Source organism: Temnothorax longispinosus, chromosome 1 (assembly GCF_030848805.1).
Source record: "Temnothorax longispinosus isolate EJ_2023e chromosome 1, Tlon_JGU_v1, whole genome shotgun sequence".
NCBI lineage: Eukaryota > Metazoa > Arthropoda > Insecta > Hymenoptera > Formicidae > Temnothorax > Temnothorax longispinosus.
Genome location: NC_092358.1, coordinates 1,136,042 through 1,163,812, shown reverse-complemented (window position 1 = coordinate 1,163,812; position 27,771 = coordinate 1,136,042). Strand labels below are relative to the sequence as shown.

General features: G+C 44.6%; 1 protein-coding gene across 1 annotated transcript; it reads left to right on the top strand.

Moving 5' to 3' along the window:
• Positions 1 to 7,820: 7,820 nt before the first annotated feature.
• LOC139811447 (uncharacterized) lies at positions 7,821 to 27,760 on the top strand. Its single transcript, XM_071775734.1, has 3 exons — positions 7,821 to 8,510; positions 21,950 to 23,077; positions 24,066 to 27,760. Exons 1-3 carry the CDS (start codon positions 8,408 to 8,410, stop codon positions 25,070 to 25,072), a joined length of 2,238 nt encoding a protein of 745 aa, XP_071631835.1. The 5' UTR covers positions 7,821 to 8,407; the 3' UTR covers positions 25,073 to 27,760.
• The last annotated feature ends 11 nt before the right edge of the window (positions 27,761 to 27,771 follow it).

Here is a 27,771-nt window from a genome sequence, read left to right as displayed (position 1 = left end):
GGAGCCTAACCCAACCCAACGTCGCATCGGTCGCACTCTTAAGGCCGTACAACCGTGCTTTCAATTTGGGTATCCGCCTCCCGCCTCGTCGAGTGACATAAGGAAGAGACGAAAATGCGTAATGTCGCATAATATCAACCGCGGAATAATCATTTTCGTTTTTTTATGACTACACGCAGGGAGCACACCTACTTTCCATCTGTCGTGGTGCTGAGACGGAGAATTATCATTCGAGGAAGAAATGTGCGAAACAAAAAAGTGCCGACAATTTCAACATGAAAAAAATACCATGATTCTTCTCCGATAGATAATACAGTTGAATTGAGTTTGACGCGCGCATCAAAACGTGGCACAAGATTATCGCTTCAGTAATTTTAATGATTATTACTCGCTAGAGGACACCGCAATATTCTGCTACCCTCGCAGATTACGTCGAATTACCTGCAGTCACAGAATAATTATAACAGTGTGCGGGAACGTTAATACTATTTTTTTCGGTAATAATTCTCAAGTCATTATACACCACACTACTGTTATTACTGTCCTCAAGATCTATATTGTGACCAATAATGAAATTCCGCGCTGCATTCCGTAAACGTTATCGAACAATCGCGCGCGGATATAATGACTTTTATCGAAGAAGCATCTTTATCGGTAACCGGAGACCGGCTGTAGTTGGCTACATGTTTCCTGCAGGGAAAGTCCCATTCTTACAAATTGCATTCCTCATTCTTCGAACCAAAAATTTAGAGTTTAAAAATATGTTAAAATACTCAACATGCCTCGTGAACAATTAGAGAAATAATTGTTGCAATTTCTTGCGTATAATAAAGTGCGGTGATATAATTAAGCGCTCAATGTGAAATGGAAGAGAGTTCACTGCAACAAATATTAATTCTTATCAAAGAACTGAATTATTTCATTCCGTTGGAGGTTGGAGCAATTAAAATGTACCAGAAAGGAGAACGGGAAGAAATAAAAAAGAGATCTGAGACAAGCGGTCGTAGGAGAGCGCTACGAAACTTTTTTGACACACCTTTCGCGACTCACATGGAAGGTCTCTCGCGACCATGTTTAGGATGCGCGTTGTGGACGATGGAGTAGCGCGAGAATCAAGGGGAAAAAACGGGGAAAAAAGCACGAAGGCAAATTCGGGCAATGCACACTTCGCGCGAAATAACTCGCTTCGCCTCTCGATTCATCCCACTCCCGGAGCAACCCCTCACCACCGCCGCTGCCGCAACCCTTGGTTCCCCGCGTACCCTCGGTCCTCGCCCTCCTTCCACCGCCGCTGCCGCCGCCGCCGCTGCCGCCGCCGACGTTGCCGCCACCGTCCTTCTCCCCCGCTGTCGAGCCCTCCGTCGCCGTCACCGCCACCGCCAGCACCACTACCACCCGTCGTCTACCCCACTTTCGTGCCTCCACCAATGTATTCCTGGCGTTTCGCACTGCAAGGTCAACAAACTTCTCCCCGATAAAAAATAAATGAAACGCAGAACTGTTTGAAATTGTAACAGTAGCAACCGAGGGGGGGAGAGATTACTCCCGATAACTTTAAAGAGGCACGATTTCTTTGGTCGCTTCCTCACCTTAGGAACTTAGCGGGGTGGTCATTCTCGCTTTTTTTTTTAATTTTTTCTCCTGAAAGTCCGCAACGGATGCGCGTCCGATCGAAAAACCGGAGTTCGCGATCGAGTTCGATGACTCAATGGGAACTCGAATCAGCATTAGCTCGAATCAGTCCTACTTCTACAGGATCAATCATTTCCGAATCTTTAAAGTTTTGCAATAAAATGTGTGTCCTGTTTCGTTTATTAAAAACCTCACCAACGTGTGTGAAATCTGCCTTACAGAATCTATTATATATTATTATCTATATATTAGAAGCAGGCCTCTCTCTAAACATTGTTCTGTTTAGCTCGAGCTGTAAATCCGTCATTATATTAGGCGCATCGGCAGCTACTAAATCCACCGTTTAAATTTATGTGGCATGCCGGCGATTAATCATATCATTACAATATGCCGCTCACGCATCGGCAATGGCCGACACGAAGTTTCTTTATTGCGATCGATCGAAATGCAACGGATGTTTATGGCTGTCGGGTACGAGCCATTGCCCCTTCTTTTATCTCTCGTAATAAGCGCGGCTGTTTAATTGCCCATAATCGAATACGTCAATTGCTGGAGAAATCCATTTCTCGGTGTTTACTCGGTGAGCGCCATATGGGGAGGTAAAGTTGTACAACTCGTTAATTACGAACATAGCGCCAGTATTAAGTATTGCTCTCGTTTAATTCTAATCAACGGAAATAAATATACAAAAAAATCGTTAAAAATGTTCGGAAAATATACGTAGCAATTTATAAGCATTCTGTTACAATTATAACATACATGTCATGGCATAATTATATTACAAGAAAAAGAAATTGATATTTTTGACTCTTAAACTTTGCGCTGAAAAAAATGTCATCATGGATTTGACTAAAATTGCAGCTTTCGGAGACTTTAGGTGAATGGTTCGATTTTGCTTTCTTGTTGCTTTCTGCTTCCATCCATCGTCCATCGACGACGCAGATTATCGCGCCGATTAAAATCGCATTAAATTTTCACTCCTGACTGAATCTCGTTCGACCACGGCCGCGATATTTGCTGAAAGAAAAGAAAAGCCGATCGCTCGTTTATCGCTCACGCGATGGTCACTCGAGAGATCATCGTGCTGCTCGTCGTAACGAGACTCACGTGCTCTCGAATGCAGCGTGAGCGAATCGGTCATTTCGAAAACAGTGAGTGAATACAAAGAGCTGGAATTGTTGAAACAGTAGTAAAGACCTTGGATGTAAACTTGAGAAGAAGGTGCGAATACGAGATAGGATATAAAATACCGCGTTGCAATTTTTATTTTAAATCTACATCATTATTGCACATCCTATGTGTGATTCAACACTTTAGCGTTTACCGTTTACAAAGCATGTCATTGTAAAAAATCACTATTACGCGCTACAGTCGTTACGTACTCGCGGGTGTTTCAGCAAGTATACATCGCTAACACGTTCCATTAGCTGCTTTGACTTGTAAAAGCTGCAGACTTATGTATGTTGTTTTCAACGTAACCGATTTGAACGTGGTGACGCTAACGGAGCAAATACACACAATTGTCGTGCAAGGCATTTTTGTCCGATGCAAAAACTCGGGGTCTTAGCCGCGCTATCGGAAATTACTATTATCTGGAATCCGCTAACGTCGACGTCAACGCGATATTTCTAGACCGGATTTAACGGGGTGACCGGGCAGATAGGGGCCCAAGAGCGCGGGAGAAGGGGAGTTAGGGCGGAGGGTAAGGCAAGGGAAAAAAACGCACACGACGTGGCGATGCGCGTGGAGAAGGATATTGCGCCGGACCAAACCGCAATCTACCGACCATTATTTGCCCCATTCTGTGCGTTCTCGTTTCGTTTACCCGTTCGATCTAATTTCTCGCGGAAGCAAATGATCTCCGGTAAGTTGTCGTTACGGTGCTCCTTCATCTTAGAGCGCTCTCGTGAAGTAGCGCTGCCGAGAGCTCGTACGCTCATATGCTCGCTCGCCAACGAGTTATAAGCCGACGTTTTCCGGAAGATTTCGCACGCCGTGTTGGAACCAGAAATCATCAGAGCAAGTCCGCGCGGCAGTAGATCGGCGAGAAAAATCCGCATATCCCGGTGATTAGCCGGCGCTAGGCGTTAACGTTGCACGGAGCAGGTTTGGCGGGGCCGCGATACGAGAGGCGGAAGAGAGGAAGAAAGAGAGAGAGAGAAAGAGAGGGAGAGGGGGAAAGAGAGAGAGGGAGCGCGAAAGAGCGAGAACGAGGGAAGAGGAGCACGAGAGCGAGAGAAAGAAAGAGAGGAGTGGTCCCGGCAAACAAGAAGCGAGCCGCAATGCATTCGCTCTACTCGCTAGATATAAATACGCGACAGAGGGCAAGGAACCAACCACGCCTGCACCGGCAGCTACTGCCTAACGACACCGACACGCACACGCAGCCGCTCATTGTGATAAAGCAGAAGAAGGAAACGGAGGCAGGGAGAGAGAGAGAGAAAGAAGAAATCGGGGAGAGAGAAGAGGAAGAGAGAGAGAGAGAGAGAGAGAGAGAGAGAGGAGACAAAAGAGAGAGAGAAAGAGACCGGGCGAGAGAGACAGAGAAGAAAAGAGAGAGAGAGGCGCGCAAGCTGCTGCCCGCCGCTGCAGCGAGTTCGTTCATGCGCCCATCCGTGCGCTGCGAGTTGTGGACGAATGTGGTCGACTCCGAGTTCTTCCCTCTCTTTCTCTCCTTCGTCCACTCTCTTTCTCGAAGACGCGGCCAAATATTGCATCGTCGGATAAATATAGGCGGCCGCGGACCGCGCGACTGCACCAGCCCTAACGCGTACTTTTGCTTTTCTCGCTCCTCGCTCGTCGCTCGCTTTTGGGACGGGACTACTACTATACAGTATACACGCCGGCGAGAAGTCGCCGGCGCGCCGCGGCATTCCTCTTCCGCGGCTCTCTTTCCGCGCCTTGCCGCGTCGCGCAAAACGATCGTTAAATCCGTTCTTCGTTCATGGCCGAGAACTTGGCGATAACGATCCCTGCGCTTCGTGATGTTTTTTTCCCTCCTTTTTTTTCACCGAATAGAACCACACCCTTTCGGGCCCAAAGTGAGGCAAGTTAGGTGTGTGTTTTTGAATAACCTGTAATCGACGTCAAAAATAAAATTAATATACATACATGTTTATACATGTTATGTTATATAATATGTATACATGTTAATTAATATATTATATATATATAGATATATATGTTTATATTTATATATATTTTGCTTTATTACGTAAATAAAAATTCGGCAATGAAATAAAATATACGTTATGAAAAACATTATCGAAAGAAAAATGGAAAGAAAAGCTTTTTTCACTGATCTCAAAATTTTTGTTGCTTCTGTAAAATAGATCTTGCGATAGCATAGCATTACATAATATTTCTCTCACGAGAATTTAATATATAAAATCTAAATGGACGATGCAATTGATACAGTCGAAATTATTTCTAGAAATTCACAGCGAGGCGTGATCCAATCCTTCGCGATCCCATAGCTTATAGTTCATTCGGTTCGAGCGGTTATCTCGTGGCGCATTACAGCAGGCGATAAGTTGTAATCGGGTCACTACAACGATGCATTGTAAAGTATCGTCGACTTGCTCATGAATCTCCATGCTTCTTCCAGCTTCGCGAGAACAACCGTTCGACGAGCTTGAGATATCGTCGCTGCCTCGAATCTTACGAAGCTTACGTAAGGACATATAATCGGGTCCTTCTTCCGTCAACATTAAGTATTCATCAATCTGTGATTTGTCTAAAAATTTTTTTCCTTTGGCTTGAATAAAATTGGCAAGAGACGAAAATTCATTTTGCACCTGTGTGCCATACAGCTTACCATAGGCATCGTTTATAAAAGAGGAGCGATAGAGATTAACGTCGTATTGTAAATCGCGTTGTAGTAAATCGCGATATCAATAGAGAGAAAGAGAGAGAGAGAGAGAGAGAGAGAGAGAGAGATGCATTATCGAGACAGAGTTTTAAGCGAGAGCGTCCGCTCCACTACAGCCTATGGCTTATCGCTCGTCGCTGTGCACGCGGCCCGAGTCCGCATGCTTCTGCATGCCAACACATATACGACCGCGACGAGTCGAGTCGAGTCGAGCGCGCGTTTACGTCACATGTATCGCGTATAGCGTATACATACGCTTGCGTAGGCATGCTCGCGTTGGACCAGACGTCGCATCCAGCATCCAGCGACGACGAGACAACTATCCCTTAGCATGCGACTAGTCCGCTCTCGTGGGGCGCATCGGCCCCCTTTGTTTTCGTGGCGTGGCGCGGTGCGGCGTGGCGTCGCGAGAGCGAGCACGTGGCTGCGAGGTTGCGGGCATAGTCAGTGAAAATCATCGTGCGCGGACATTGGATGGCGGGAAACGTGCGTGATAGCGCGCGGCAGGCCGTCGCGGAGGGAGGCCCTAATCAACCTGGCGCGTGAACCTAACCCCACGCGAGAAACGGGGTGGGAACGCGCGAGGTGGAGGAAGTGGTGGAGGAGCCGGCGGAGAGACGCAGGGGCAGGGGGAGGGAGGGAAGCAGAAGACGACGGCGGCGGTGCTCTCTCGCCTCTCGCCGACGATCGGCGGCAAGACCGGGGACAGAAAGCGGAGACGGTTATCGCGGAAGTTCGGCAATTATAGGTGGCGATTCGTTTTTTTCCCTTTCTTTCTTTTTCCCCCTTTTTTTTCGACGAGTGATATTGATTTGGGAGAGGCAGTTCGTATTCGCGGCACGAGCATACCTTGTGACTCGCAGAGGCGATGCCGCCGCCAGCGCGATGCATCACGGCGCAGCGCGCATTGAGGGGTACGCGTCGGCTCGCCGGGAGGGTGAGAGGATCGCGCGGAGAGGTTGGGAAGAACGGAGGGACGAGGGGGCGAGGCCGAGGGGGGAGGACAGGAGGAGGTACGCGCGATGGCCCGAGAGAAAGGAAGAGAGAGAAGAAAAGCGATCGGAACGTTTCCCCGCCACTCGGTCGTTCCCCTACACCGAAAGGCTGCCCCACCGCGTGGACCGTCGTTCCCCGACGGCGCGGTATCAAACCCCTTCCACGGGTTCAACGAATATAACTTCCTCGCTTCGCCTCCTCTCGGCTCTCCCCTTCCTGCCGTCGGTCCTCGCCGGTCGTCTCGTTCTCCACCACCACTGATCGCTCCCGCTGCCGCCGCCACCGCCACCATCACCACCAATCTCCTCGCGTCAGGAGCGAACGCTGAATCTCAGCTGCCCGCGGTTCTTTTACCGATTTCGCGGACAATCAGGATGATAAGATTCGACTAGTTTTTTAAGTTAAAAGATCGAAATGTTAATAATATTGATGTCGATCGATTGACACTCGATCGTGTTTGAAATGACAAATTCGAATAATGGATCGCGAGACAATACTAGTTGTTTATCACGAGACACTGAACAATTTTTATAGAAAACGTGTAGCCTTTCGCTGAAGATGATCAGCAATCAATTATCATCGAACAATTATTCTCCTTGGAACAAGAGTCGGGTCGAACTACTCCTTACTTAACCATGGAGTAAATCCGAATTCTAATAGTCTCTGAGGCTGTCACATCATTCTTATTTCTCTCAAAACGATGTATCAGGATCGATCTACAGAGATATTTAAATCAGGATAATCCGATCAAATTGACATAAGATACTTTCTGGAAGAACAAGAAGCTAAATTAACATACTAACAAATTATATCATATTGCGCCGATAAGTTTAAAACAAGAGTATCGCAAGATCCCTAAATAGTCCAACATTCGGTCTAATCGTGACAGTGACATATGTCACGTGTTACATCGCAATAGATTTCAACTCTCCTTGAAACTTAAACTTCAATTTCAACTCAGCTGTGTCTTCAGCTCTCTATATACTTTCCCTCTTCACATCTACAGTTTGGGCTGACTGGGGAGTCGCGAGTCGCGAGTCACGAGCGGGAAATGACGCAATGTTACCCTCGCGGATGCATTCGCCCCTGCAGCCGTCGCTGCTGCCGCCGCCGCCGCCGCCGTCGCCGCTACCACCGCCGACGCCGCCACCACCACCCCACCGCGACTCGTTCCACGGCACCTTCTCCGCTCTCGCGTCCTCACCCGATGTTCTCTACCATCCCAAACCCGAACCAGTCCAGAAATCCCCACTCTGGTCGCGCGTGCACCGCGACGACGGAAGCGTGGCAACACCGCAGAGCGCTCGCCAGTGTCTCGGTCTTGGCGAGTTACTCGGGGGGGCTCAGGCCGAGTCTACCGAGATTGTGTCTGCCGGCGCGGGTAACCCGAAAGCGAGTGTGGCGAGGATTAAAGTCGCGGGCCGTTTCCCGGCATGCGAGACCGTCTCGCTGCTGTCTGAAGGCCGTACAAGAACGCACGTAGGACGGCGCGCCAACGATAAGAAAAGTTTCACGGCCGCGGGTCTAGAGGAAGAAACTGCCGACGACGACGACGACGAGGACGAGGACGAGGACGAGAAGTACGGCAAGGAGGAGATAAAGCAGGAGGCGAAATATCAGGAACGGCAGCAGAAGAAAGAAGAAAAAAAGGCGTCGTAGCAGGAGGAAGAGGAGGCGGAGGACGGATCGTCGCCGCGCGACAGACGTAGCAAGGGCAGAAGCAAGCCGACGAGACCGGGCGCCGCGTCGCGCCGCGCCGCGCGCTCGCACGTTGCCGTGCCGCGCTTTACTATATCGCGCCACACGCGCATCGTGATCCGCGTACGCGCGCGTGAAACATACACGCGCACCATATTACATATTTATATGCATACACGGTGACCCGCGCGCGGAGATAATACAGTGTAAATGGCGCTCTCGGCGCAGAACCAGTCGACGTCGTACGTGAACTTGTATTATTCGATCGTCCAGCGTGCGGCGACGCGCTACTTTAAGGAATATTACAATTCCGGTAAGTACCATACGCACACGTATGCACGCGTATACACGTGCTCACACACGTAAACATGTACACATACGCAGACACGCGCAGATGCGTATCTTGGTAAAAAGCGCAGCCGGCACGCATCCGCGACGACGGATTCGCCGGCGAGCGCGGATAGCGCGCGTCCGGCTTTGTATCGTGTTCTAGCGGCATTTACCTTCCTCTCCTTCGCTCGTCTCGTCCGTTGCCCACCCGCGAACTTTATCCCTCATGTCTGCGACAGACGCCGGTAGCCATGTGCGTCCACGTTTTGGCAAAACGCGACGTCATCGCGTGCGCCGCACCGCACCGTATACTCGCGGTTTCGAATTTTCCCGCCGACATCCCTTCTCATTTTCCTCTCGCGCGTTCGACGCCGCGCCGTCCGTCTCTCCGCCTCCCCGAAGACGTATTCGATGATCTCACTCATCCGATGGTGACGTGGATAAACGCGACACTTTTTATTTCTACCTTCGTGCGCGACAATAGTCACGTGATAGCGAAATATCGCTGCAACGATCTGGAGAAATAAAATTCATTAAAACTGCTTCGGTTTCACACAATCTCTGCTCTTTTCTCCGTATCTTTCATCCGAATACTCTTTCTATCTCTCTCACTCATCTCTCGTCCCCTCCCCTGCCTCCTACATGCTCGCGTGTGCACGTATGCATACCGGGACAGTTACAGGAGCGAACTATAACGTGTCGACGACTGCTTGTGGTAGAAGTGTTCTTCTGACTGCGATTAACAACGCTAGTTAGACACGTGTCCCGTGCGAAACTCGTGTATCGCTCGTGTATGTCTGCGGTTAAACTCGAAGCTCGATTGAACGAGACGTGTTTAATGTTGGGAGACCGAAAGGGAAGAGAGGGAGAAAGAGAAAAACGAGAGAGAGAGAGAGAGAGAGAGAGAAGAACGAGGTGCATAGGGTGACCCAGAAGTATCAAGGGGGATAAGAGAGTATTGCTATCCGTCGGCCAACGTCTAGTACATGAAACTCCTTGCGCAATGACAGACAGAGAGGGAAAAGTCGCGTGTCCGTAGCTACTGCACGAGGCGAAAACAAGCGAAAGCGTGTAAGGGGGAAAAAGAGGGAGAAAGAGAGACGTACTTACTATACTACAAATCCCTCTCGTGAGCACCGGCACCGGGCAAAATGATGTAGCAAAAGCTATGAATCGGATGGAATGTGTTAAGCGAGAAAACGCGCGCGGCAAGACAATCGTATTCGATAATCCGAGATCCTGTGGAGGGTAATAAAAAAAACCGTAAAAATCAGAAACCAATTCGAGATAAACGCGAGACTAGTAATTATTAAATAATTCTGTTATGATAGTTTGCTTCGCGCTCAGGAACTAATCATAAAATTGGATCTTGAATGATTAAATCTCTTTATTATGGAACACGGTACTATGAAAGACGGAAAATTTAATTAATGCTCTGGACCAAAACATTCTCGTTACGGATATCGATATGGAGGAAATGCAAAGAAAGTGGCAGCGTTGATTGCACAAATCACTTAATAAATTTACCCGAACGCGTATCGTGCTCTAATGGTAGAATAATTTTAAAAAAGAAAACTACATAAATACACAGACCGAGAGACAGAGACAAATAATCGTAGATTGAGTGCACGTTCCCTCTCACACATGTAATTGTGATCATTGCAATATAAATTAGACGGAATTTGATGATTATATATGCCGACGAATACGCGGGTGATTTAAAGAAGGATGAAACACAGTATTGTTAGAGGTGTAGTTTATTGCACAGGTATGCATCACTAATTAAATATTTATAGATAAAAAAAGCGCAAAAAGTTCTTGAAGAGTGCATCGGCATGTTGAATGCTGAAAATTATTCAGACGTATTTATACAATATATTATAATATAACATTGAGCATGTACATAATACGAGAAATCTTTTGAAAGATTTGATACCAATATATGATAAATAATAAATAAAACAAAAAGAGCTTCGCAATTAAACTGTAATAGCATTATCCCGTATCATCGTGTCAGCATTTATGGTTATATTAATTATTTACATTTACACAACATCGTTTGCGGTAACGATAGTTATACATTGATCGTCGCTTATTATTGATCCGTATCTTTTAATTATCCTTTTAATTATCCGAAATATATAAAATTAAATTAATTTGTTACCAACATGACTGCGAACTGCACTTTTCGATAATTAAACGTTCCGGCAATTGTTATTAACGCAATACGGACCATTTGCTTGATCTCACCATTTGTTCCGAAGCAACGTACAAATTGCAATCAAATTTTTATGACGAGAGCATTGCAGTTTATATAAATCGTTTCTTTTCTCTCGAGTGAGAAGAAGGCACAGGGAGGGGAAAGAAGAGAGTTACGTGATGATACGCAAGGCACAATCATGTAATATCTATCGCGTCGTTTGGGTCATCTAATCGGTCCCCGAATTATCGCGGCGAGCGAAGTGACGAAACGCGTGAAGCGATAAGTTTTCAAGCTACCCTCCGACCACCTCCGACGGTCTGCGCTATAACTTTCTCACGGATCCGCATTGAAATCAATCTGAAGGGAAATAATCCGATTGTCGTTTCGTCCTTCGATTCATGGCGGAGTAATTCAGCGGTAAGATAACGTACGACGCGCGCCGGACTCTCCGTACCTTCCGTTACTCACCGGATTCATCGACCAGTCCCGGAATTGACTTTTTCTCAGCGGGAATTCGATACGATGCCGCGACTATCCTACTAACTTTTTAATATTCAACTTTAAATTTCTTCCAAGTACTAATCTCTGAATTAAAACTTTCGTTCAAATTTCACTTATAAAAAGAAAGTGTCCTGTCGTCTACTTTTATCATTGAAGATTTTTTCTATCGCGCAGTTCACCTCGAATATTACACGTGATTTGTTCTCGATGTTTCGGTCTCGTCAAAAAACGGTTCCCAAGCGCACTTATTGCGGAACAAACTGCAATCACAACTCGTTCTTCCTTTTCGGAAGATGTAAAAATCACGCGTGACGCTTTTACCAAAACGTATCGATAAGAGACGTATTTGGAGATTTATTTGGAGCGGATCGACAATGAAAACCCGTTGGGACCGATCGCACGGTCTCGCCGCGGCGCGACTCCACACCGATCGAGGCGCGCAGCCTGGTCAAGGTGAGCGTCGTCGGCCGAGGACTCTCGTGATCGTGCTCTTTGTGACCGAGAAATACAACGCTGGCAATCGTGAGTGAGTGCGTCCCGCGCGGCCTGCGGCAGCGGGCTCTATGCTCCAGCCGAGGGCGAATGACAACGGAGGAAGGTCGATGACGGAAACAAGAAACAACCGCGCTAGTCTGAATTGCCGCGCGACGAATGGGACTGATCTTTTCCGGCCGAAATCTTACTCTGGTCGCGTAGGTGCAACTTGAATGTTTATCTTACGTATTTGCCGTTTTTGTTACGTAGCCGCGAAGGTAAAGATTTAATTGTTGAGAGAAAATCGTTTAGCGTCAATCTGAAAAATACCGCATCGGGTCGCGAAAGGTTAATCTGATTTCCGTGAATTCCACTCGATAAATCGCTTTCGTAAACACACCCTGTCCGAAGGACGTAGCCGCCGCGGCGACGATTTCAAACATGGCGAGAAACTCTGGCGCGATTATATTTGTGACGGGGAAATATAGACTTAGCGCGCATTGCTGGAAAGAGACGGATTGCCTATTTAGATATGCTACTTTGATAAGAATGCTGGTGAAAATTTAGTACGTGTCGGACTGCATGCGTCAAATCGACCTTATGCATTTTTAGCAATTGGCGCATGTAAAAACTTTCTCAATTTATATTATGAAATTAGCAGTATATAGGTAATAATCCAAATCTGCTAATATTTTTGAAATAAAATTCAAAGTTTCTTCTCGAGAACATGAGTATTTTATACCGACAGTGAAAACGATGCGATGCAATTAGAAATGAGAGATTGAGGCACTAGATCGATAATAACGTTCAACATAAATAAATCACGTTAATGCGGGGAGTAAGTCCCCGCGGTGTGTAAATATAAATCGCGATACGTTCACCGCGCCGCGCCGATAATAATTGTTATATTGTCTTAACGATCGCGTGAATATCTTAATCGCGCGATATACCTCTGTACGTTAAAGCGAACGATCGTAATCGCAAACTATCGTTATATTCCGCGGCGTTTACGCAGCGTGGTTTATGTCGAGAAAATCAGTGTACTTCCACAATTAAATAACTCGTAAAACAGTCATCAAAGAGTGGCGCGGAGTACTCTAAGTGCGGCTGTGATTATTCCCATTATTATTACGTAAACGCATATTTAAAGCTCATCTTGCGCGTATTAGATGTTCGACCATTCAAGTGCAGGTGTTTTGAAGAAGCGAGATATTTTTAGAATTCATGTTCTTGTCATTGTTTTCTTTGGAAATAACGTATCATTATAGATGGATATTGTCACTTTCAACGTGTCAAGTGTAATCCCGCCAAGTCTAGCATTATACGCAGTTACGACGACATAATGCCTCATACGATTTCTCTCGAACGGGTTTTACATAAAGTGCAAGTTGTAAAGCTCGTAAATATTTGTGCGCATCCGCGTAAGCCAAAGTCACGTTTTAGCTGGGAGTTAGATGCCGAGAGATTCAACCTTGACTTGAATTCTCGAAGGCGGTCGACATTACTACGATTACTAATAGAAATTGCTGAAAATATTAATCTCATAATTGTTCTTTTTTTTCGTCAAAAGTTCCCTTCTCTCCGCCAGGTAAAAACACATTCATCGCGTCGCGAGATAATTATGACGTAATGTGATAAAATCGTAAGATGCAGCATTGAAATATGTATCGCGCGATACGATAGAAGATTCGCTCTACAAAGATGCTTTGATACACGCAAAGTGTGTCGACAGTATTTTTAAGTGCATCGGGGTTCCTAATCGTAACATGTAATGTGAGATACCGTGAAATATCGTATGATACAAGAAATGCATTGTACAAAGATTGTAATTGTCTGTTGAAGATGCTTCGTAGTACGAATCGCTTCGACGAGTATGAGTCATTTTTATTGAATAGCGAGGAGAGAGAGCGAGAGAGAGAGAGAGAGAGAATCAGGGAAGGAGAGCGGAAGGGAGGGAGAGGGAAAGCGCCGACGTCGGTCGCGCGCGCATTCGGAAAATAAACGCGTCGACGAGTTTATCGTTTGACTCCTGGCGATAAAAGAGCGATCATTGCTCCGTATCATTCGTAATATAAGAATTAATGCAAACGAACGAACTCATCGCATGTAAAGAAAATCCGCGATCGACCTGATTTAATTCACGGATATGCAATAATTATAGATGCGTTCGTTTTGCTGTCTACTTTGTCTTCGTAAATTACATATTAATGGCACAGCGTGACAGCAAATGGCAGCAAATTACAATATTTAGTCTGTAATTATGTTAAAAAACTTTCCGTCTGAATGATATATGTGACCGATGAAATTGGCTGGCGAATCTGTGAATGGATCTACAACGATTATGAATGTTTATATTCTGTCGCCCGCGTCGGCTTTATAAATTATGCATCAGTGGTCCACTTGTGAAAAAAATGAAATCATATTTAATTATTCGCATCGTCTGATACTGCTCGAGATATTATTTCGATGAAATACTTTACTCAAATAATTAACGTCGCAATTAAATAAATAAATAGATAAATGTAGTTAATGAAATCAATTCGTATATTTTATCTCGGCTATCTAAACTTCATAAATTATACATTAATGTGTAAAAAATTGCAGCGAGTTCGAGTCACAACACAACGTTTGGTATCATCACGCGCTGTTCTACAACTTTTCCACTTAAGCAATTAATATCGCAGCACAACAAAACTAAATAGAGTAATAAATATATCCGAACGCGAAATGTTTTTAATTGGATCGTTATCAGATTCGATTATTAACTACTCATTACGTGCGAGGCGCGACAGGACACGTCGGTTTCACGCGCGTTTCGCGATATTTGCGCAAATCCGCGATGGTCTTGGACGTGAACGCACGAATTGTTTTATAAGGCAGAAATAATATCCTCCGCGAGTGCATTCGAGCATCCGTCAAAAATATCGCGGTAACAATAGCGAAAGAAAAAAAATATATCCGACGTTTCGACTTCGTCAATGCGTGCACTACACTCTCGAGCTAACAGCGGGCGTATTTCGTTTCTGTCTATTTTTCTGAAAACAAACATTCGATCTGACGAGCTGAATAACGCCAATGGAACACTAGGAAAGGACCACTCGTTTCTGGAGCACTCTTCGGAGCGCCATCGCGGAAAGTTATGTTTTTGTTGCGCCCGTTTCGTTTTTTGCCACCCCCACATACGACCGTCGCGCGAGGGAGGTCCCTTGAACGGTTCGATAGGAATATGGGCCGCAGGTATTTCCTCTGACATTCGATAAATAGCGGCCGATCGCGGTTCGCAAATGAATACCCGAGTCCCCCGTCTCTCTCCACTCGCGAGATCCTCGCACGTTTAATTCTTAACTTATATCTCATCAGCGTATGGATATTATAGGCAAGTCCTTCAAATGTGAAAGTTGCATGATGCAAAACATAGAGAATTATTTTGGGAATCTCACACGTAAAAATCTTACGTATAAAAATCGGCTGGTATAAGAATTATATCTACTGGAATGACGTATTACCTACTGAAAGAGTATAAATCGCGTTGCCCATAGTGATATTTTCGTGATTCAGCACCGCGTCTAATAGATCAGGCGTCCAACTGCCAAGTCGAAGTGCTTAGAACAGCCAATCAATAAGATATCGCGACGAGGCAAAAACCAGCTCTCTCGTAATTTATACGCAACTCCCACGCGAAGTGCACATTGCCGCTGCGGCGCGCCGTCTCTTCTTTTCTGCAAGAACGCAAGGAAAACGATGGCGTTATGCCGCGAATATTACATTCGCGAATCTCGCCCGTGACCACAACTATCGGCCGTTCTTTCGTTTGCGCGGAATCCATAAATTAACGAATAAAGCCACTTTATTTAAAATAGTGTCGTGATTTATCGTGCTGTCCTCCGAGAATTTTACCGATATGTAATATGTTATGTAATGTGAGAGATGCGTATAATATGCAAGACACTTGTATAGTATCATAATACTAGGCATCGAACGAACAGGAAATGATACGAAGAACGATACGCACGTGTTTATTTGCGCTACGAAAACAATATGTCAAAATTAAAGTACATATAAAGGCAAATAAGAGCCAGCACCGTTGGTGAGAAACGTAAGTAATATTATACAGTACATCTTTTAAGGTACATCTTTTAAAAATATATAAATTTAATTGGAACAATATTAAAATTTTGGATAGAAAGAAATCTTACATAAAACGCAGTATTTCTGAAATGTTTCGTATAAAACGTCAAATTAACGCTATCAAGCTACAAGAGGATACATTAGATCTCAGCAAAGAGTATTTATCAATTACTGAGACTTTCACATATATGATGTTGTCCTTGTTTTTATGTTTTTATTTATAATATTATTTGTTTCTTTTTTGCAATGCTTTATAATACGTATCTGTATATACTTTTCGCTTATTAGATAAGACGAGTTTAGTCTGCAAAATTTTCTCTGTTCGATATATAGAGCGCACTAATGCCGAGTACTAATGCCAAAGGATTTTATAGTTTCATATTCGTTTTAAGAACTTTTTATTGATTAATCTTGCTAGTCATTTATTCTGACTTTTCTCTTATATGGCAGCAGTCACTTTTGCGTTTTAGTGTCGATACTTGTTTTTATCCATCGCGCGATGACCACTTACTATGATCATTATGACTGCATTTGATTATTTTTTTACCCTGAGGAAGGTCTAAACCTAAGAGCAAAATATTTGTTTGTAATTGTATTTTCAAGAGATGTAATACCTTACTGTGTGTGTGTATAATATTACTTTCGTTTCACCACCGGCGCTGGCTCTTAGTTGTCTTTATATATTTACTTTAATTTGATTGTATATCTGCAGAGTTTTATTTTTGGTTTTATATAAATATGTCAAAAATCTGAAAATCCCAAGGAGCACGAAAACAATTCGAGAAACCGAAAACCCAAGAGTCCCAGCAATTCGAAGAGCAGGAAACGTGAATTTTTACGCAAGGCATACTTTGTTTTATCTGCGGATTTATCTACAAAGTGTGTCGCGGGCTTCTGTCAGCCAGTGTAAAACTTGTCGATCTAATACTATGTATCGGGTTTTCTCCTTCGATATTTTCTTTTATTGTACGCATATCGTGCAGACTGCGCCTTCACTTTGAGCCCACAAAGTCGCTTTCACCTGTTCAATTAAATCCGCACTTTCGATCAAAGACACTCTAGTTATTTCGCGATTTTGTCAGTACGAAGCAGAGAAGGTTGAGTTTTTCTTTCTTACTTTTCTTTTTCTTTTTGTCTAATTTACGACACCGTTAAGACGGGCCGGAAGCCAGTGCAATCCGCGTAAAAATAATCGGCTTGATCGCCAGTTGTTTTATTTCCTCTTGGTCATTACAAATCCAGTGATCATTAACTCTAATTATCATTAATTTTAAATTTACGACGCGACGCAAAAGTTGAGTCGTCCAGACTCGTCAAAAGTACGACTCTCAATCTTTTCTTCTTCCTCGACGTAGTTTACCGAACATTTTATCGACGTATACTTAAATGAAGCAAAAACTCATTCTAAATTTTAATGCTGTGTTTATTCGTGATAATAGCGTCGCGACGATTGATGTGAGGGCTGACGCATTTCACATTTTTGTTTCCAGTATAGGAGATTGACCTCATCGAAATTATACCGGTTTTGAAGCCTGTGTCGCGGTGCAAGTTTTTCGATTGTTTGCTTGGAATAAAGCGCGATTCCCACCACTCGGGAATCGACGGGATCGACCCGGCGACTTAAATCTACGAGCCGCCGCGGCAGGAAAAATCTTTAAAAATGCTGGCCCCGACGAAAAAAGCGCGCATGTGCAGCCACGAGCCATCTCTCTTCCCTTGCTCCTCTTTCTCGCCTCCTACTACCGATGCGCTACGGTCCTCCCGAGCTTCGCTTTATACGTTTCTCGCAGCCAAAACAAATCGTAAAGACGCCCGACGGAGTGCAATCCTATGCTTGTTACCGAAAAATCAATGATATCAGCATTGGCGACTTTTCTCAAACACGAAATACCATTCCACCAAGTACCATACCATGCAATAAATGAAGAATTTTACGTTTTTACGACGGGTTTTCGTACCTCATTTCGCCAAGCATTACCGATATTTTCAATTATTGATCGGTCTAGATATTTTTTTCGATCAAGAGGAGCTCGACGTCAATTTTGCCAAAGACTCTACTTTTCAAAATATTACTGAAAGGAAAAGGAATGGTAATAAGAACCAGTCGTAGGTAAATTATCTGGCTCTTATCGGTTTTTTGCTTCTTTCGTCGGTCATATATCTTGGAGCCTAATATGTATTATCCCCTATATCTTGCACGTGCTATACAATTTTTTTTCTATTTCTCTAGTTTTCTTATATGTCGTCTTAACAACTATGCGTCTTTATTTTCTCTTTTTTTTTTCATTGGTAAGCTCGTATAATTTCTACCAAGATTTTTTCCGATTTTTGTTGACACAAGTGTTGCTAGTCTATCCAAGTGTCTGTTGGTGTCCTTACTCTAACTTGAAATGAGATATCGATATCACGAGAAATATTGACTAAAGCGCGACATATAACACGTATTGAAGATTTTTACAAGCAGAAGTATTTCTATCTGTTATATCGTTTTTTGAATGACGTGTTGAACGGATTAACAAATTTTAATTTGAGTGATTTATTTTTTACGCGGGGGATCTATCAGGAATTATTCGTAAGTTGTTGAAATAACGTGCGGTGCTCGGACTTACTCACTCTATAAGAACTTGAGTGATAAACCGGTCCGAACGAGAACAAAACGTCATTCAGCAGGGATTCCTCGACGTACGTGGTCCCCGTTCTAACCTGTGTATTAATGCAACACTGTCGAACAAGTACTATCTCATTTTCACTCGCTGGCTATTCTTATCGAATTTTAATGCAAATTTTAACTCTAGCGACAGAATTTATTGCTTGATGTGGAGCTAATTTTTTGTTATAATAATTAAAAATTGATATACAATACACAAATACACATTTTTTAATCATACCTGCTTGTCTGATTTTTTTTATCTATGACCGAATAAATGTAAGCGATCATTTACGTTTAAGTATTTATGCTATTGAGATCTTAAGCTTTGTGTTCGTTCGAGAACAACTCGTAGTAAGTAAAGAGAACAAGAGAATAAAAGTAAGAGAACAACTCTTCACCGTAACACTCTCCACTGATATACCTATCCATTTGTAAGTGTGACTTTCAAGAGTGACTCTCGACAGTATTTCTTTCAAATGAACAGTAGCCGCTTGTCTTTATGTGATTTGTGAAACATAACGCGCATCAAAATCAACTCCGAGATCTTACGATTGCTTAGTTGGTAAAGTTATAAGTGGATCGCGTCTCTCATTAAAGCTCGGTCGGATTGCAGCAAAACTTGGAGTTCGTATCAACGCTTGCCAATGTTTATCCACGCGAATGCAAGGGAAATCGAAAGAACAATCTGGACATTTCTTTAATGCAATTTAGCATTAAGAATGCTTCTTGAATAACGCGACAACAGGAAAGATTCTCGCGATGGAGAGAAAACTAATTTTTATCTTTGTTTCTTTTTTTTAGTCTCTGTAAATATTAACCTTCTGTGTTTGAATAATTGGCCGAATAAGTTATTATTATAATAGTAATTATTTTTTATTATTATCGTGCGTTTGATTATTATTGACATTGTAATTATTGTAGTACTTAATTCTTTAAAAAGATTTATCTCAATCACGATTTCTTCTAATTTCTCATAGAAATAAAATTTTAGGGCAAACGAAAAAATCTTTATTTTACTCTATTAATTAAACTTTTAGTGGCTTTGGTGTTTTAATCTTAACTGTCAGTTTTCGTAAAGTGCACTTGCGGCTTACAAAAACTTCTCTCTGAGACTTCTTTTTATACGATATAGCTAATGACTTCCCGGGTGCGAAGGAAATTTGGACGATTGCTCCGGGATTCTGGATGTAATTAAGTGTTGCCGGACGGAGATTGAGTTTAATGAGACGTAACGTCACCTTGCTAGCATAACTTTTGACGAATTTCTCGAAATAAGCTGACTTTAGAGCAGATTAATGGATGTAATTTTTCTAACACAAGGATGGATTGTATAATATACGTTAATTGTAAAAGAAGAAAGAGATGGCCAATAAGAGTCAAACCGCAGATGTTGCGTAAATATTTACGACAATATATGATTAATGCTTCTATAATGATACAATTGCTTGGGCTATTTCCCGCTATAATATATTGAAAAGCATTTCGGTTTTCCTCATTGTATAACACATATTTGATTAAAGAAACAGAAAGCGGTGTTTTGCAAACCAAGATTGAACTACGTGCAGTACACGCTAATTTAAAAAGTTGTGGAATTCGCGAAACGTTACGAGAATTATATCAATGATAATAACGATATTCTTCAAACCGCGAATATCATATTAGCGCCACTTTTCGACCAGTTGCTTTTCTCTTAACCGCGATAACGGGATACTACAATGTTATCGCACCGGAGATTCTCGAAATAGTTAAATGCAATTATATGATGAGATAAACTTGGAATTGCAATAAAACTAATCTCGACATACCCGATGCACATAGTATTATCTTAACAAATAACGGTTATGTAACGAGTAAATACGACATAATAAAAACGATTAACTATAAATACGATTCACGTGCAAATGATCAGTGTATACATATATACGTATATATATATTTTTTTTTCTTTTTTATTTCATTTCAATGGCGCAACAGTCCGAGTCGGACCTAGGCCTCCCCCAAAGTCATGTGCTTGTGGTGCGCACACAGGTTATACACAAGCACATATATGTTGAATTGCGATATGATTTTTTTCTCCGACATAAATTTATATATCGGTGAACTTTGTTTACAAGTATTTCCAAGTCTTATCGTTATCTGTCATATGACATTAACCACTGCACATCACACAACGTTTCGATCTACTTCACGTTTTTCTTTACACATTCGTTTAAGTTTTTCGTTTTTATATTTTTCCATCTCTAGCAAATTAGCATTTGTCCTACTGTTAATCAATTTTTCGAAGAAAATAAGTTATGAAATATTTTTGTGTGCAGTTTTGATTGATATAAATTGCGAATCTCGTAGATTGTGACTTGTTGTGTATCCAGGCGATAAGACTTTTATTGGAATACTTTTCACAAAGGAACAATATTGCATCAGATGAGTCATCCAACAAAGCAAATGCAAAAATTTAAGCAGGTCGCGAAAAATGCAGACTGATCGTGAGTGACAAATTCGAAGTGGCAAATAAAAGAAAATGAAGGCTGATGTAATTAGTCCGATAAGAGGAGGAATGTCTCGCGATATTACGTAACATAAATTCCGTAATCGTAAAACGACTTAAGCCGTCTTATTCCTCGCAACGTAATTGCGCGCGATAATACTGATTGGGTGAGACACATGTCTTAAATAAGCGTCTTAAGTAGCGTGGCAAAGTTTAATTAAAAACTTGGCGCGATATGATTACCTTCCTTTGCGTTTGCCTCTTATTTTCGGATAATTGTAATCGCATCCGCCTTTGTTACTCACATATTTAAAAAATTAATAAGTATAAAAAAATGAACGGATTAAAGCGAATGCGCGATATGATTATAAGAAGTTCCGTCTTAGGCGTCCAAGGACTATAGCGTCCAAGGACAGAATTCTTCAAGGATTCAGGAATCCAACGAATCAAGCCACGTGGTTTTGTGTTGCATCTGTACCTTTAGCACCTTACAAATTATCAACGCGATACGCAATTCATAGATTTGACCTGCATAACTGCTATTGAACTTGTGAAGCGTGAACCGGACGTGTCTGTTCATGCGTGACTAGGAACGTGGTCTGATCTGATATTCTAGAGCGCGTATTCTAGAATCGAAGATTCTAAAGATGCAAACATCTATGACTCGTGGCCTAATTTCGAATAACGTTATTCGTAACCAAAATTGGCCAAAGAATGTGCTTGCAAAATTTAGCCTTATTTTACGAATACTATATAACTGTCTATTCATACAATATTTATACTAAAAAAAAATTGAAAATTGAGACTAAAACTGAAACTCGAGACGATAAACGTAATGATCGTTACCGATAAAATAAAACGTTTTATTGTATGCAAATGGAAAATAAAATGAGTATTTCATATTTCTTTTTTTTTTTTCACAATAACGCGCTGTCAGCACCCGCCTAATTGCGAACCCTCTTCTGCATTGTTTACTTGCAGATACTGGCGCGCCCTACGTATTGTACAAAGATAACATGGAGAGACCCCAGGGTCAGTGGGGCCCGGGGCCGGGATCTCTCCAGGACGGTGGACTGTACCCACAGCAGCAACAACAGCAGCAGCAGCAACAGGGTTCCTCCTCGTCGGGAAGCCCACAGCAGGCCTGTGGACCTCCAGTCGAGGGCGGTGAAAGCGGTCCCCCGCCCTCGTTAGCCTCGCCCGTGCCCTCACCATATCCCTCGGCGCCTCCCGAGCCTCAATCCTTGACTCCGCCGGACGATGACATACAATCGAGTCAAGCCACGTCCCAGCAGCAGCAGCAACAACAGCAACAACAAACGCAGCAGCAGGTCCAGCAACAGCAGCAGCAGCAGCAACAACAACAACAACAACAGCAGCAGCAACAGCAAGTTCAACAACAACCTCAGCAACAACAACAAACGCAACAGCAAGATCACTCGCCGCAACAACAATTGACTCCTCACGCAGATGTGGATCGCAGCGACTGCTTTCCCGGCGCCGGAGAGTTGCAGCAATATCCGCAGCATTATTTCAAAGAGGCCCGGCCGCACCCCTCACCGTCCGTGCCGCCACATATGCTCACGCCCGGCGGCTTCTCCGCGCTGCACTATCTCAAGCAACCTGGAGTAATGCTGACGTCTCTCGGCCAAGGCGACGGCGGGCCTGGTCTGGACGCGCATCAGTACGCGAGTCCGGGCGCGCCGAATATGGCAACCGGGCTGCCTGACATCGTGCAGCAGAGCGGCAAATCGTCCAAGGCCGGCAACAGCGATCTACGTCTGTTCAAGTGCTTGACCTGCGGCAAAGACTTTAAGCAGAAGTCGACTCTGCTGCAGCACGAGCGGATTCACACAGACAGCCGGCCGTACGGGTGTCCAGAGTGCGGCAAGCGGTTCCGTCAACAATCCCATCTCACGCAGCATCTGCGCATACATGCTAACGAGAAGCCGTACGCTTGTGTATACTGCGAACGTACGTTCCGGCAGCGTGCCATCCTCAACCAGCATCTGCGCATCCACTCGGGTGAGAAGCCATACCAATGTCCGGAGTGCGGAAAACACTTCCGTCAGAAGGCGATCCTGAATCAGCACGTCCGCACACACCAAGGCGAGCATTTCTCTCTGCCTCCCAGACTCCCCAGAGGGCGTCCACCACAACCAAACACTGACCCACCCACCGGTTTTCACTCATTACTATCGAAACCACCGTCGCCACCGTCACCATCGGCATCATCGTCATCATCGTCATTATAATCATCACGTTCATTACCGCCGGCGGTACAATAACCCGCATATTAACGATTCATCTCGATTCTCACCTGTCTGCACCAGTGGCGGATTTGCGGCTCGAGAAATAGCAAAGAATTATAAATTAACAAGATGATGTGTCTCGAAATAATGGGGGTAAATTCACCACTGGTTTATATCATCTATATCCCTCATCAGCTTGCCGGAACGCGTTTTTTGCTTCAAAACCTTCCAGAACTAACGACGACTTACCAGAGACAAGTACCGGTACCATCGGCCTCGTTGAAGCTAAGGCCAACCGGCGGGTAAGAACGGTTGAGCTGGACGCGACAGCGCTGGTGAGCTGTGAGAGCAGCCCCCGTCCCCATTCTATGCGATCCGACTTGTCATCCATCTAACCCGACTGCCCTCTAATAACTCTAGTTCCTCGCGTGTCCCTCCGTTAAAGTGAACATCGGCCTATCACGGATAACTACTTTCTCTAGCATTTCTTCCCGCATTTACTACGCACTTACTAATGCTAATAACTTTCAATGGGGACCACAATAAATTGGGTCATAATAATTTCCCAAACAGCACAAAAGTCCAAAAGACATGTAAACGCCGTCGAACGAATCAGAATACCTGATTAAACTTAAGCTTTCTCGGATGTTTGTGTTGTCTGGGTGTTTGTGTTCTCACTGAACTTGAGCCAATGTTTTTGAGGTCGCGCTTCACTCGCGCTACAATTTACACGTAGATAGATTTTGTCCTGTATCATTAAACCGTAATCCGGGCTACTAACGTTTCCTCTTACCCGTCCGCCGTGGAATACCGCCGATGAACCGTGGACCGTTCTCTCGTTACAGACGTAAGTCCGCACCTCATCTTCAAGAACGGAATGACGCCAACCCTCTGGCCACAGGATGTTCCCTTTCCTCCCGAAGAGGGTAAGGAGGAGGTGGCGTCGACATTCGGCGATACGGACACGCAGTCGGGCGCGTTCAGTCCGGCGCCGGACGCCAACTCCATCCAGTATCCGGCATACTTCAAAGACCCAAAGGGCGGCAATCACGCGGTCTTTGGCGCGGGTGGTTCGAGCAGCTTCGGTGCCTTGCAGTACATCAAGCAGCAGGGTGGCACGAAGAGCTGTCTACCCGATGTGATACAGCACGGCCGCTCGGCTGGCATGCCGTTGTACGTGCGTTGTCCGATCTGTCAAAAAGAGTTCAAGCAGAAGTCCACGCTGCTGCAACACGGATGCATACACATCGAGTCGCGGCCGTATCCTTGCCCGGAGTGCGGCAAGCGGTTCCGACAACAGTCCCACCTTACGCAGCATCTGCGCATCCACACGAACGAGAAGCCGTACGGCTGCGTGTACTGTGGACGTAACTTCCGCCAGCGCACGATCCTCAATCAGCATCTGCGTATCCATACCGGTGAGAAGCCTTACAAGTGCCAGCAGTGCGGCAAGGATTTCCGTCAAAAGGCAATCCTGGACCAGCACACGCGCACTCACCAGGGCGACCGACCGTTCTGTTGTCCGATGCCCAACTGCAGGCGGCGCTTCGCCACCGAGCCCGAGGTGAAGAAGCACATCGACAACCACATGAACCCGCACGCGGCCAAAGTGCGCCGGAACTCGAGCAGTGACACGAAGCCGCCCGGTACGCCCGCGGGCTTGGGTCCGGTACCGGTGCCGCGCGGCCTCACGCCGACGGTCGTCAAGCCGGAGCTCTATTTTCCGCAGTGCTACGCGCCCGCGTTCAACCATCAGCCGCCGGTCTCCACCGCGCAATTCCCTGGCGCCCAGGCGAATGGCGTGTCCGTAACCGGCGAGTTCAAGCCACCGACCGGTCTGCCGCCGCAGTGACTAACCGTCCATCCTGCCGCCTACTAGCAAGCAGGAATCCCCGCGCTGAGGTTTCAGCGCTGTTTCGGTCCCGCCGGGTTGGAAGCCGACGCAACGTCGAACGCCATCGCCGTCGCCGCCGCCGCGTCTCGATGCGGCCAGCAGCCGATCCAGCAACACTACCCGTGACATTTATCATTGTGCATTTACTAGAGTCTCCTTTATTTTCGTCGTTTCACAACTCGCTCGCTCTTCTTGTTCCATCGCTGCTTAGCAGAACCTCGGAACACACCCAGCTAGTCTTGAACTCGACGGTGAGAACGGTGTCGTCGCGCATATACCACATAACGCGAATATCCGAGAAACATCGCGAAAACGTGCACTACCCGGTCGCTACGTCTCTGATTGACTGTCGGATAAAATTATCTTCGAAAGATAACCGCTTTTCTATCCCTCTCTGAATCGTAGCGCACCGGCTGTGATGTAAATAGAGAGATATAAATTTCGAGGATCGTTCGGGTACTTGTTTGACAAGTGTCTTGGATTTTCGCGTTGTTTAAGAAGCAGGAAGATATGCGACCGGGTCTCTCCTGTGACATTCGTCGAATATGCTGTCACATTTGGTGAATGACATCGCGGAAAGACGACAATCCCAGTTAGAATTGTCGCTACCGAGTAGCAAACGACGATTCGATTATAATTGCTCAGGTATTAGTCGATGACACTTCAACTCATAATAAGTTCGTGACATACATTTTCTTCTTTATTTTATGATGTACGGTACGCGATCGCGACGCAACGTTTATTACTTCCTCGCGACCGTCCGTTATTTTTCGCTTTTCGTTAAATTAAATCGGTTCTTGAAGGATCCCAAATCAATGCTTCGTTATTGTTGACGCACACCGATGAGTCTTAGTTAATTCGCTAGCACACGGAAATACCGATTCTCGCTGCGATCCACATCTCCAGTCGTCGATCTCGCACGAAGAACAAGTGACGTGAGGGGGACGCAGAAAAGCTCGGAAAAGCGGCCGCCGCTCACCGTCGAGTTTCTCGCTAGCCAGACCAAGGTAAAGTAATCAACGAAGAGTCTCGTCTATTCCTCCGTACGTATTTTTTATAATTAATCGATTACGACGTACCTTCTCGCGTTTCTTTCGTGGACAAGCGAATAGCACGAGAGTTCGGGGCTTATCCCGCGAGACGTAGGCGAATTCAAAGAGATTGACAAAGAGAGTTGTCGCGAATCCCTCTGAATCCGCCTATCTTCTCCTCGCGGGATGCGAGGTGCACGCGCCGCCCGGGGCGCTACCGCTCACCGTTCAAAATGCCACGTATCGCCAAACGGGTTGAAGATGTTCGATTTCGACCAGACTAAAACGATTGTGATACAATATTTAACTTGCCTATGTTTTAAAAGTTTCGCGGGAGAGAAAGAGAAAAAGAAAGAGTGAGTGAGCGAGTAAGTGAGAGTGAGAACGAGATATATAATATACATATTATATATATAGAGAAAGATATGTTGTGCTTCTTGAGAGGAGCGCTTACACGACCACGAGAAGAATACCTGTAAATATGTAAAGTCGTTCACTTCAAACAAAAGAAGAAGGGGAGGAGGAAGAACGAGGAGGAAAACAAACGACGGAGAAAGGTGAAGTATGCGAGCGCGTGCGAATGAGACTGGGTGTGAATGAGTCGAAAAAATAAAAAGTATGACGTGAGTGAGAGGGTAGGAGAAAAGACGACATAGGGGGTTGGGACGGGATGGCGGGGGAGGGGAGATATGACGAGCCAGAAAGGAGAAAGATACGAGAGATTATAGGTAGAATTTACGAGAACGACGCATCCTCCCACTGTGCTGAGCCATAGCTTTCGGTAGATCGAGTCGTGAACGACGACGAAGATGATCCGCGATAGTACGAATAGGTGGAGAAACGGAAGAAGGGAGGGGAGGATGCGATTCTTGTATACTATAGTAATATTTGAATGTATATTTATACAGGTTATATTATATTCTAACTATATGACGATATTTTGAATCGGTTTTAAAATCAGATTGGTGCTGATAAAAGAAAACTAGGTAAGCGAGTACACGAAAAACAAGAGGAGGGAACGTGGAAGAAGGCTGAGACACAGTAGAAGTTAGCGTTTAAGTAGCGTAGACGATAGCGTAGCTCAAAGTAAAGAAAAGACTTTGAAGGACCGCGCTCGCACGGGGTCCGCTCACATCTCGAAGAATTATCATCATCACTCTTTAAAGAAAAGAAGGGCGAAAAAAGGAAAGGAAAAGAAAAAGAAAAACAATTCGTGGCAATACTTAAATGAAGAGCAAAAATGAAAGAGGAGAGGGGGAAGAAGGCTTCGACGTATTAGAAAATAATCTTTTAAAATTTCTATATTAAGACGTGTGTGATCTCTCTAATTATTGTACATTACGTAATGAGTCTAAAACCTAGACGACGAGATGCGTTAGTATAATTACGATTACGTACGTATTAGGTGTTCTACAGTTAGTCTTTTGTCATTTAGAGACACAGAGATCTGAAGATGATAATTGCGCGGCCATATTCTCTGTGGCCTGTTCGTAGTGCCTCGGAATTGCTGCTCGCGGCAGTGATTTGACCGTATTTTTAGGAAGGTATATTATACTATATTGAGGAACCGCAATTATATTATACTCTCCAATATACAATATTGAAAATAAAGAAAAGGAAAGGGTT